This window comes from Lagenorhynchus albirostris, chromosome 7 (assembly GCF_949774975.1).
Source record: "Lagenorhynchus albirostris chromosome 7, mLagAlb1.1, whole genome shotgun sequence".
NCBI lineage: Eukaryota > Metazoa > Chordata > Mammalia > Artiodactyla > Delphinidae > Lagenorhynchus > Lagenorhynchus albirostris.
Genome location: NC_083101.1, coordinates 109072942 through 109085396, shown reverse-complemented (window position 1 = coordinate 109085396; position 12455 = coordinate 109072942). Strand labels below are relative to the sequence as shown.

General features: G+C 42.9%; 1 protein-coding gene across 5 annotated transcripts in view; it reads left to right on the top strand.

The window, feature by feature from the left end:
- The window catches only part of GALNT7 (polypeptide N-acetylgalactosaminyltransferase 7), a 117953-nt gene extending 108443 nt beyond the window's left edge, over positions 1–9510 (top strand). For 2 of the 5 annotated variants that reach the window (XM_060155816.1, XM_060155817.1), the window contains exons 10-12: positions 2146–2244; positions 2906–3034; positions 7094–9510. In XM_060155816.1, coding sequence (XP_060011799.1) covers positions 2146–2244; positions 2906–3034; positions 7094–7231 — 366 coding nt within the window. In that variant the 3' untranslated portion in view covers positions 7232–9510. Of the gene's footprint in view, positions 1–1944; positions 2245–2905; positions 3035–3227; positions 3391–3483 lie in introns of those variants that run through there. The other 3 variants (XR_009541704.1, XR_009541705.1, XR_009541706.1) reach the window with 3 other exon arrangements.
- The last annotated feature ends 2945 nt before the right edge of the window (positions 9511–12455 follow it).

Sequence of the window (12455 nt, the reverse complement as noted above, 5' to 3'; positions counted from 1 at the left end):
CATGTGCATCTAAAGACGTTTATTTGGATCCAACAGCAGGTAGATTGTTTCATGGGACAGAATGAGAAAGATACAGAGGAAAGAGGCCAGATCTGTCCCTAAGGAGCCCCAGCACTTAGCGCTTGCACTTGCCCTCTCTCTCACTGTCTCTCTCTCTCTCTCACTCCCTCTCCCTCCCCCTCCCTCTCTCTCTCTCTCTCTCTCTCTCTCTCTCTCTCTCTCTCTCTCTGTCTCTCTCTCTCTCTTTCTCTCTCTCTCTCTCCCCCCCTCGCTCTCTCTCTCCCTCTCTCCCTCTCCCCCCTCCCCCCACCCTCTCTCTCTTGCTCGCTCTCGCTCTCTCTCTCTCTGCACCTCTGTCTTAACTCCCAAGTAGACCAAAGCCCCTGGGAGTCGGGACCGCGTTGTGCTTCTCTTTTGCTCTGGGGAACACCTCATTAGCACACTGCCTTCTCCGTGGAAGGGATGAATTCTCTCCGTGAGCTTGCCCAGTAGAGGCTTCAGAGTCCACCCTGCACATGCTGAGGGCTCTCAAATGCCCCCCCCTTCGACCCAAATCTCTGTCCCAAAGCCCAGACTAGGGTGTGTGAGGCTGGACGCCCCCCCCCACCCGCCAGCCAACCCCCGTGCTGATGCTTCAGGCCCCAAACTCCGGAGCTTTCTTTGACTGCTCTCCTCTCACACTCCACACCCAGTTCCAGAAACCGACCTTCCTCCCTCTGCTCTCAGCCACCACGTCTCCCACTGAGACGAGCCCTGCCTGCCCCCGCTTTGCTGTCAACATGGCCGCCGGGCCACGTCACTCCTCCAAGCCCCGCGAGGCGGCCCCGGGCACTCCTTGGTTGGGGGCAGAGCCCTTTCTGGGGGCCCCGCTGCCCCCGGCCTCCCCCGCTGCTACTCCCCGCCGCACTGCAGCCCGGCCGGCCTCCCCGCTCATCCTCCTCCCGCAGACCTGCACCCGCCTGCTCTTCCCTCCCCCTGTATGCTTTCCCTGGGGAAGCAGAGGGAGCGTCTGCAGGCATGGCCAGGCCTTCTGTGCACCTCCTGCCCCCCGAGACACTCCCACCCGCCAACTTGCTCATCTGTCTCTTCTCGGCTCTCACTTGTCACTTTCTAACGTGTCTGTTACGGTTTTGCTTATATTCGGCCTTCCCTCCTAGAGCGTAAGCTCCCTGGGGCGAGGATCCGATCCGTTCTGTGCACTGGCGCATCAGAGCCCTCAGCATGCCTGACACAGCACTCACGTAATAGTTGATGAATAAATAAAAGCGTGAGCCAATGAACAGATGGAATGTTCCATCCTCCCTTTACAGTCTCACCCTGAACACACGTTCGGTTTAACCCTCCCCACGCTGGCCCCTGCACCTCACAAGGCACTTCTGCACCCTCCCTGCAGCTTCCAGGGTGAACCCCTGCCCTGTCCTCTCCCGGGGCTGCCTCCAGCTCCGCCCATATCCTCTCTACAGACAGCAGAGCCTCCGACCCCGACTTGCTTCTCCTCTGAAGCTCTTACCTTCCTGGGTGCTCAGTCAGTGTTTGCCAACTGAAGGAATGAATAAAGCATTTTATCCAAATACAGTAGTAATTTATAATTGAGATATAAATCTATAATATTTCCAATAAGGAAAAAGTTGTGGGTTTTTTTGTTTTTGTTTTTTTTACAAAATGTGCATTTCAAACATGGAAACGCGTGTTTGCTGCCCAACTGCGACATCCGTAGTCAGAGAGGAGCCTCACTGCCCAGGCCCTGGAGGCTGCTGCCGGCAGTGGGAGCCTTACCTCCCAAGTTCACTCTGGCCTAGACACGGGGGCCAGTGTCTGTGACCGCCATGGTCAGCTCCCTTTGCTCTATTTCCTTCTCATTCACGTGAATGATCACGAATCTGAAATGGTACTAATGGTATCTTTGTATTTTTTTCTTCTGTGGTATTTTATCAAAATCTGGAGGCCAAGACCCTCAGCTGGAATGAGCTCATTCGTGTTGACTTCAAGACTTAAGTGATTTCAGAGATGACTGTAGCTCCGAGCTCCTCAAGGCCTGACAGGACAGTAGGGACCCGGTTAACTCGAAGCTCGCTGAAGCCACGTGAGAGCTTATTAGAGTCTAAACTGTCGCCTTCCCTGTGGTTCTTTGTTCATTTTTTTTAGATCAGAGGCTTTGAAACTGTGTACTGCATTGACAGCATGGGGAAGACAAACGGAGGCTTTGTTGAGCTGGGCCCCTGCCACAGGATGGGCGGGAATCAGGTAAACAGCCGGGCTTTGCGATTAATTCCGTCTGCACTGGAAGCAGCTGAGCTGACTGAGCCAGGGTTTAGCCTGGTTTTCCATTTGGTGATTGTGATTGTTTGGTAAAGTAAAACATTCTGTGAAAAACTGACAGTGCTAAAACGTTTACTTAAATGAGGGGATAAGAGCAGTACTGGTTTTCATGTAAACAACCAGAATCTAGAATTTATGTCCGATGTAGGAGATTAGAATATATTCTTGCATGAGTGTGTAACTATGTAAGCCTAGCTCCCTAACAGTATCCACATCTTCCCCCCAGTAGGCTGGGATGCTGTTGCCAATCATGTATATTTCACTAGTATATTCTCTTACTACCTTATGTGAGTATTTTTCTTGTCTCTGATTTACATTGTGAAGCATTATCAGGTCTGTTTCCACATTTTCATTTTCTTACATCGTTGGTACGAAATTCCTATGTTAGTGACCCATTCTGTATCTAAGAGGCTAGAGAACGTAATCCTTTAAGAGTTAGAAGGGGTCTTTACTACCATCAAAATGAATAATTCCTGTGTTTGGACTTACAGTTCTGAACACACAGAAACATGGTAGAGAAATAGCATAGTCATTGAGTTTAATTATAGGAGTTAAGTTTCTTTCTCTCTTTCTTTTTCTTTACTAGCTTTTCCGAATCAACGAAGCCAATCAACTCATGCAGTATGACCAGTGTTTGACGAAGGGTCCTGATGGATCCAAAATTATGATTACACACTGTAATCTGAATGAATTTAAGGAATGGCAGTACTTCAAGGTATTCTGTGTTTCAGTTCTGAAATACATGCAATTTCATTTTAATAACACCTACTGTGTGGAATTTAGACGTATAAACCTTAAAACCTGCATTCACACTGACTTGCATGTCCGTCTCACTCACTCATTTGTTTTCCTGAGCACTAGTGACTCATTGTTCCATACTGAAGCATCACTTTTATCCTCTGGTGTAGTATTGTCATGGAAGGAGGCCACCTGGAGTCCATGCAGACCCACTGCTAACTTATCAACACAGGAAAACCAGTGTTCCCTGAGGCAGTCATCACCATTGTTCTAATATCAAAGTCGATCTTTTTAATCCAAAAGAGTCATTCATTAAAATTACCTATATAATGTGTAAGTATACCTATGTATGACACATAGAAAACGTTGCATTTATTTTTGCATTTTATTTTATTAACTTTTAAAATATTGCTGCCTGTTGTCCAGCAGGTGGGGATAGAGACGAACAAATAACATGTTGGACTCAAGGCCTTCAAAGCTTCTCATCATGGCTGCTTGCTAAATGCAACAGGATACGTGTTGCCTGTTGCTTGTTTTAAAGGTCATGTTTAGTTTTTTGTGTGTGTGTGTTTTTTGCGGTACGCGGGCCTCTCACTGTTGTGGCCTCTCCCGTTGCGGAGCACAGGCTCCGGACGCGCAGGCTCAGCGGCCATGGCTCACGGGCCCAGCCGCTCCGCGGCATGTGGGATCCTCCCGGACCGGGGCACGAACCCGTGTCCCCTGCATCGGCAGGCGGACTCTCAACCACTGCGCCACCAGGGAAGCCCCATGTTTAGTTTTTCACTTGAGTCTGTGGGAGCAGTTTTTCTGTTTCAGCTGTGAATATTCAGAGTTCTGTGCCAGGTTGAGTATTCCAACATGATAATGGTTTTCTGAATAATTTTCAAAGTCTAGACTTGGCTAAAATAAATCAATTTATTATGAAACAAAAAGTTGGGGAGGCTGCCCCAGATTGAAGAAACTGGCAGCCCTGAACTTTCTTTACGCATCTTGTATTCCTTGTCACGTCCTCCCTGTCAGCAAACGCTTGTTTGCCACATAGTGATGATATGACCCAGCTGAATATTCCCAGTTATCATTGTGCCTAATTACTATGAAGTGGTAAGTATGTGTCAGTTGCTGATATTTTTCTTATAACAAGTTAGGAAGGAGAAGATTAACATAAACCCCAGAGAAGAGAACGTTTATTTACACAAAGAAAGATGAATAATAGCAATGAAGGCTAGGGGTGAGTAAGGACAATATTAGTAAACTAATAAAAGAAGGTTAGCAGATGCAAAATGACACAAGAAGCAGTGGATAAGAATGGAATTGTACATATTTTAGATATTTTAAAGGGCAAAGCACTGAATATCCGTTTGTGCATCAGACATTACTAAATATTCACTGGGGCCCTTCAAAAAATATCTAAAGCCCATCATACTATAATGGCAGAGAAGGAAAAAAAGTGCAGAAGTAAAAATAAGCAAAATGCCATAGGACAGCAAGAGAGAGATTAATAGAAGTTATTTCTGATGAGTTTCATGTAGGAAGTATCACTGCACCAGGTCTTGAGATATAAAAAGGCTTTTCATGGAGAATAAATGAGAAAACGGGTGAGCAGAGGCGTGGCATCAAAGTGTAGAGGATTCTAGGAACTGCGTTTGCTCTGGTTCCCTAAGTTGTTCTCCATGGGAAAGAGCGTGGAACTTTGTTTTGTGGGCTTTAGGGAGTGACTGACATTAGTTAAGGATCACAGTGATAGGAAACAGTGGATACTTTTAGGAAAATAATTCTGGAAATACTGTCAAGTATGGACTGGTGAACAGGAGGCCAGCTCGGTCAGTGGTTCCCACTCTGCCCCGTCTCTGGACCCCCTTTACATCCTTACAAACCACTGACACGCTCCCCAGACAGATTTGTTATAGAGGTTACAGCTAACGGTATTTCCTAAGTTGGGAATTAAACCTGAGAATTGTTGTATTTATGTATGTATTCACGTAAATGTAACAATCATAACCATATTACACGTTAATGTAAATAACACTTTTATAATCCCCCCAAAAGTGAGAAGAGTGGCATTGTTTTATAGTTTCACAAATGCCTTTAATGTCTGGTTTAATAGATTCTTATTCTGCTTCTGCGTTTAGTTTGATGCAATATGTTGTTTTAGTTGCGTATTTGAGGAAAAGCCGGCCTCACATAGACGTGCAGTTGGAAAACGAGGGGTAATTTAATAGCCTTTTCAGATAATTGAGGCTGTTCTTCTTCAGTGCTACACAAGTGTGTAAGTGGTCGTTTCTTAAAAGCTTTGCAATGTAGAATCTGAACTCCTATCAGTGAACATTTTGTTCTTTGTTGCGTTAAACCCACTGGTCTGTCTCACACTGGAGTGGATCTTTTGTAACATCACACATTCGCTGCTCATTTGGAAAACAGTGGCTCACTAAGTCATGTAAATCTTCCAAATGATGGTACATTTCATCATACAATGCCAAATAAATCACAAATATAACCACCGATTTCATCAGAAAAGTCTTTAAGTCTTGTGCAGCTGTCAAGTTCATGGTAATGGATACAAGTTTCCTACAACTCGAATTTTTGCTTGAAAACTCAAATTTTATCCATGGCAACAGATACTGTCAGCTTTATATTTTTGTTTTTTCCTTGAAGTGATGGGCTCACTTTATTTTCTGGAAAATGGCTACCCAGTCCCAAGTTTGCATAATTGTAATCTGCCTGCAGGTTGTCCTTTCAAGTCAGAATGACATCCCACGAGAGAAGGAGCTCGTTCAACCCTCGGGTCCCGACAACTGCTCATGTGCTGTCCACTCTTCCCATACTACCTCACAGCGTCAAGATTTAATAAAACTAATACGTGGACACCAGGGGGGAAAGGGTGGGGGGTGAACTGGGAGATTAGGATTGACATATGTACACCGCTGAGTATGGAGGAGATATCTAGTGAGAGCCTGCCGTGTAGCGCAGGGAACTCTACTCGGTGCTCTGTGGTGACCTGGATGGATGGGAGGGAAATCCAGAAGGGAGGGGATATGTGTATACATATGTCTGATTCACTTCTCTGTGCAGTAGGAGCTAGCACAACACTGTGAAGCGCAACTATACCCCAATTAAAAATAAAATAAATATTTTAAAAATTAATTAATTAAAAAAATTAAAAATAGGAGACGATCTACATCCCAGGGCCATTCATTATGAGGATTAAATGAATTAATACACCTAGAGCATCTGGTATGCGTCTACCCGGCATAGAGCAAGTGCTCAATAAATGTTAAACGTTATTATCATTAAAAAAAAAAAAACTAATACGTTTTTACTGCTTTGTCAAGGGCGTTCTCAAGTGAAACTGGCTTTTTTTTCTTTTTTAATTGTGAGTGTTCGTCCATGGAGAACATGACTGTGTGATTGATGCTACGGCCCCAGCACGTTCACCCAGCATGGCTTTTGCGCCATCAGTATAAATGTCCATACGATGAAGAAGGCAGATGGGGCTCTGTGTATTATTATGAAATCGTTTCAGCCTTACAGACCCAATCTTAGCTAGTCTGACGACCACACTCTGAACAGCCCTGAGCTGTACTGAAGGAACCTCCAGCAGGTGACCAGGGCTCGACCAAGGCAAGGGCGGTGGGGAGGGGAAAGGATGCACGCCCAAGCCACTGCAGATGTCCGTCCTCAGCCAGCGACTTGGAGGAAAGAAGGAGGGAAATGCAGCCTGAGCTGTGCTGTCCTGAGCACGGGAAAGCTGGTATCGTCATTAGTAGGATAGGAGCTAGAGGAGCAGGTTTGGAGGGGAAGATGATGAATTTAAGTTTGTATGTATTGAATTGGAGGTACCAGCAGTACATCATGACTGAACAATAACAGGATGTGGAAGACTGACGATCAAGAGAAACACAGACTCTGGGGTGTGCCTGGTTCATGCCTGCCCAATTCGCTTGAATAGTCTTCTTACGAAAGCCAGGCTGTGACTTTGTCTAATATCAGTGATATCACACAGTGCAAATGTAACACTGTGTTTCCCTGTGTCTTCCAGAACCTGCACAGACTGACTCACATTCCTTCCAGAAAGTGCTTGGATCGCTCGGAGGTCCTCCATCAAGTGTTCATCTCCGACTGCGACTCCAGCAAAATGACTCAAAAGTGGGAAATAAATAACATCCATAGTGTTTAGAAGGAATGAAAGAAACCAGTAACCTACCTACTGACACGTAAATTTATACAGGACTGAAAACCTCCTGAAACCTGCTGCAACTACAGCTCCAAACCCAGAGGCTCTTGAGGAGTCTGAGGACATTGATAAACTGTGATTTTACGATAACATTATCATCTGCAGTTACTGTTTACAAAACTGCTATTACCTTAAACTTTGTAGATGTTTACATCTTTTTTTTGTTTTGTTTTAAGATGATGTTGGTAATCTGTGCATTTAGCTCTGTTTTATTTAGAACAGAGTAAAAAGCATTGTTGTCTTCTTTGGGATTACACTCAGGGGTCTGAAAGGCAGTTTGATTGTTTTTTGTTTTTTTTTTTTAACACACTTGAAAAAAGGTTGGAGTAACCAGATCGTCATATGTAACTTGGTGATTATCAACCTGTTGTATCTTTATTTAATTTTACATCTTTTTGAAGCACTGCCACAGGTTATTAGCCAAGGTGGCCTTCCTTCACAGTCATGCTGCTTTTTTGAAAGGTGAATTTCAACACATTTAGTGCCTCTTTTCATTTCTTGGTATATTTCGAGAGCTTTTGATGCAATTTGTAGGATATTAATGATGGAATTGTCACCTGTCTGAGGAGTACTTTTACCACTCAGAACTGAATTAATGTGCTACCATTTGCTCTGAAATTGAACGTTGTATTGCTTGAAAAAAGAAATGACAAGATGGAACATCCAGAGCTATTCCGTAGGGTTTGAAGATTGTACGGCATTAACTCCCCTATTTGCTGGCATTCCCAGTGTCCTCTATCAGTACCAACTCCTAAGGCAGCAGGGGGTCTGCTAACTAGAGAAAAATGTCCCCTGACATTGGGGATTGACTTTTCCCCATTCCCTGTCACCATAGAAAACTATAAATAACTCTCAGTTTTGAAACCTTGAAGAGGGGGTAACAAAAACAACAAAACACCACTGTAAACACATCAAAGGTTTGTTCTGACCGAGGTGAGAATTTCCAAACCCTTGTTGGATTAAGCCTTACAAGACTACTGTGTGTTACAACGTAAGCTGTGCAATTTATGAAGCCAAGGGTGAGTAGACGTTTCATTTATATCTTCATGAAATTCCCTGCACAGTTTTTAAATTTTAAAAAAGCCTATTTAAAAATATAGTTCATTAACAAATATAAATTCTGTTAGATTATCTGTTAGTTCCCTAGTGTTTCTTAATTTTTTTTGAAAGCATATTTCTATTAGTATTTTTCCAGTGAAAAGAAGACTTGTTTGAATTTACACATTTATTAAGATAGTACCTACTAGAAGAAAACCAAATACTGCAAGTGGTCAATTAATTTTAATTGCTAAATAATCTTTTATTACCTACAAGGTTAAAATGCTATGTCGAATGCAAAACAAATTATTTTAAAAGTGATGAGGTAGGGAATGGCAAGTAAACTAAGATTTTTGATCCTGTAATCATATCAATGAAAGGAATTCACAAACTACTACCAGAGGGAAATATATTTAATTAAAGCCTAAAAAAGAAAAGGGAAAAAACCCTACATTTGTTTAAAAGAAAAGCCTACAGATTTGTTTCTTCCAAGCTTAGCTCTTAAATTTGTAGAGTCAAAGTTCAACATCCTAAACAGAGTTTTATTTATAATTTTTGAATTGCCAATTTGTATTTTGCTACTGATCTCTGATCAACCATTTGAACTTTCATTCATCTCTAGGGATGTTTAAAAAGGAATACGTTTATATGATTATATAACTGCAAAATAAATCAACTATAAATAAGAAACTAAGAGAATTGGTACTTTAATTACTTGTGTGTTTGCAAAAAGGCTCCATTTTCTTTGTTGAATAGATTATAACCTTGTTAACTATGCATAGGCCTAAGAAAGGTGGCACATAAACTGTGCATGTAAATTTTAAATGGGTATTTTGTGCAATTCGTTAAGATACTCTATAAAAAATGATTCTATATATTGAAATCAGAAACCTTACCAAACACGAAAACACATCAGAAGCTGCTGCCATAATGACTTTTCTACTGTAGGCTGCTCTGGAAATAATTCCCGTATCCTTGCTTTGTAAGTTGATAATATCACTATGCATTTCTACACATTTTATAAATTTGATTTATGCAGATTTTGATACACTGTATGTTTCTGTAGAAATTGTATAAATATTCAAAATTTTATTAGGGATACATTTGAGAAGTTTATGTATATCTTAATTCTGGGTTGCTTGTTTTTTAGGTGAGAAAAAAATAAAATACTGTATTTTAATCCATGGGTTTTTTAGTACTTGCAATCATTTCTGTATCTAAACACCACATGTTTGAAATAATTACTTGATTTTATTGTTTACAAGATACACTAATATAATAGTTAAAATATCATAGACCACAGTTATATGTTGAGTATGTGCTTGAGTGTTGGTTAGAATTCTGCTTAGAGTGTGTTTAGAGTACTCAGAGCTTACCTATCTAAGAAGGAAACATAAAGGCTTATTTTTGCCCCTGGTTGCCTATGTATAGAAAATTTTAAAAAATCACTTACCAGGGCTTCCCTGGTGGCGCAGTGGTTAAGAGTCCACCTGCCGATGCAGGGGACTCGGGTTCGTGCCCCGGTCCGGGAAGATCCCACGTGCCGCGGAGCGGCTGGGCCCGTGAGCCATGGCCGCTGAGCCTGCGCGTCCGGAGCCTGTGCTCCGCAACGGGAGAGGCCACAACAGTGAGAGGCCTGCGTACCGCAAACACAAAAAAACAGACAAAAAATCACTTACCAATTACGAAAAACAACCCAACAACGTATATTTTCCCTGGCAGTGTATTCTACTATATCATTGCCCTTTGAAAGCAAAAATTTAAGTCAAAATTCTTTACAACCTGATAGATCAAGTGAGTAGAAAGAAGGGAAGCCTACCAACATGAAGTGAGAACCAGGCTGTAGGACCTTGTAGCACAACCCACGACATCTCAGGAGAAGGTACTATGGCTGCCAGGTTTCCGGAGAGGGGCCATGTTGGTCTGGGAAGCTCGGCTGTTGTCATGGCTTCATTTCTCAGCTGCTGTGCCTGAGAAACGTGGAAAAGTGACAGAACACCAGACTGAAGTGAATGGGGGCTCATTTATCTCCTAAGAGATAGCCTTTCACAGGGATCTGGGAATATGTTTCATCATTTCTGGACAGACTGTAATTGGGGGAAAAAAGCCACTTAAAATTCAGTGGAGAACATGACAAGTACCTGACCTGAGCCAGAGGGCTAATAGGCCAGTAATTGGGTATGTGAACATTAATCCATGAGAGAGCACTTTTAGAAGTACCGAGCACTATGAGAATGCATATTATTCATTAGAATCTGTTGCCAAAAAATGGACAAAAGTCAGAATGATTTGGGGGGGGGGCGACCACTGTCCCTGGGAGTAGAGATTAACAGAAGGGCTGTTTCTAAACTAAATTCGATCATTCCTTTGCCAATCTCCTTTTTAAGATTTTGAGGACTTCCCCAGCGGTCCAGTGGTTAAGGCTCTGCGCTTTCAATGCAGGGGGTATATGGGTTCGATCCCTCGTTGGGGAACTAAGATCCCACATGCTGTGCGGTGCGGCCGAAAAAAAAAAACTTTTTTTTAAAAATTTATTTTACTTTTGGCTATGTTGGGTCTTCGTTTCTGTGCGAGGGCTTTCTCTAGTTGTGGCAAGTGGGGGCCACTCTTCATCGCAGTGTGCGGGCCTCTCACTATCGCGGCCTCTCTTGCGGAGCACAGGCTCCAGACGCACAGGCTCAGTAGTGGCTCACGGGCCTAGTTGCTCCACGGCATGTGGGATCCTCCCAGACCAGGGCACGAACCCGTGTCCCCTGCATTAGCAGGCAGATTCTCAACCACTGCGCCACCAGGGAAGCCACCCCACCAAAAAAAGCTTATAAAAAAAAAAAAAGTTTGAAATGCCCATAACTGTGGTTGGTGGGTTTTGGTTTTGTAAGTGGATCAGGCCTTGGGCCCACGTCTGAGCAGAGGTGGCATAAGGGTGCCTTAATTTTCATAACAGAATGATATTACAGTCTGCTCATCTGAATAGTATAGTATGGTGCACTTGTCTGCATTTGAATCCCTGTTCCATTACAAATTACCTGTGTGACCCTGGCAAGTTATTGATGCTTCTCTATGCCTCAGTTTCCCCATTTGTAAAAGGGGGGAAATAATAGTCCTGTTTTATAGGATTTTTATTAGGCTTGTATGGGTTAACATACATGCAGTGCTTAGAATAGTTTCCAGCATATAATCAGGGTAATATAAATGGTAGCTATTGTTACCTGGTTTCAAAGTCTAAAGTCGGTCTTTAATCAGAACTAAGACAGCTACACTGCAGACCCTCTATAAAGGCTATGTGTGTGTGTACCTGTTTCATATGTGAGATATCATTACCTCCACTTTCCAAGTGAAGAATTTAAGCTCATAAGTTAAGCATATACACTGGGGGTGAAATGGTTATCCATAAGAGAATAAGTTGTTATCTCTACCTCACACCGTTCATGTGTAGAACGTAGTTTTCAGTGGTCGAATTTATAATTTAACCCTTGGATAGAACTAAGAGCATCTGGAAGAATGCCTAAGATAGAACATTCTTTATCTTTAAACGAAATTTCTCTTGGGCTTTTGATATGAGCAAATAAACTCCAGCTGTCTTAATGATTAAATGGCCAAAACTAAAGCTTCCAGTAGAAAATAGAGATGAATAGACTTCCTCATCTGGCCATAGCATAGTAATTGTTACTGTCCTAAACAGAATGCTGCTGTCCTAAACAGCTATAAAACAGGACAAAATATATGCAGCAGCTGTTTTTTAGGAATTGGGTGACAGGCAAAGCAGACTGTGATAACTTGAGAAAAAGGAAGCACACAGGGTGAACCCCGGTTCAGCATGTCTGCCTGCCTGGAGAACTTTTCCCACCACGGTACAGGAAAGGAGCTCAAACCCTGGTGATTCAGCCAAGCTGAAGAGGCTGCAGAGACAGCTGGAATTGACAGGGCAGGTCACTGGAGGGGGCTGCACTTGAACACCAGGAGACGTGTACAGCAATTTTTTACAGCACTACCATTTATAACAGCAAAAGCTCCAGGAACAACCTAATGACCCATCAACAGGAGAGTGGATCATTTGTGGTATAATCACATGACGGAATGTTACAAGGCAGTGAACGTGAATGAACCAGTTAAAAACAAGCCAGTAGGG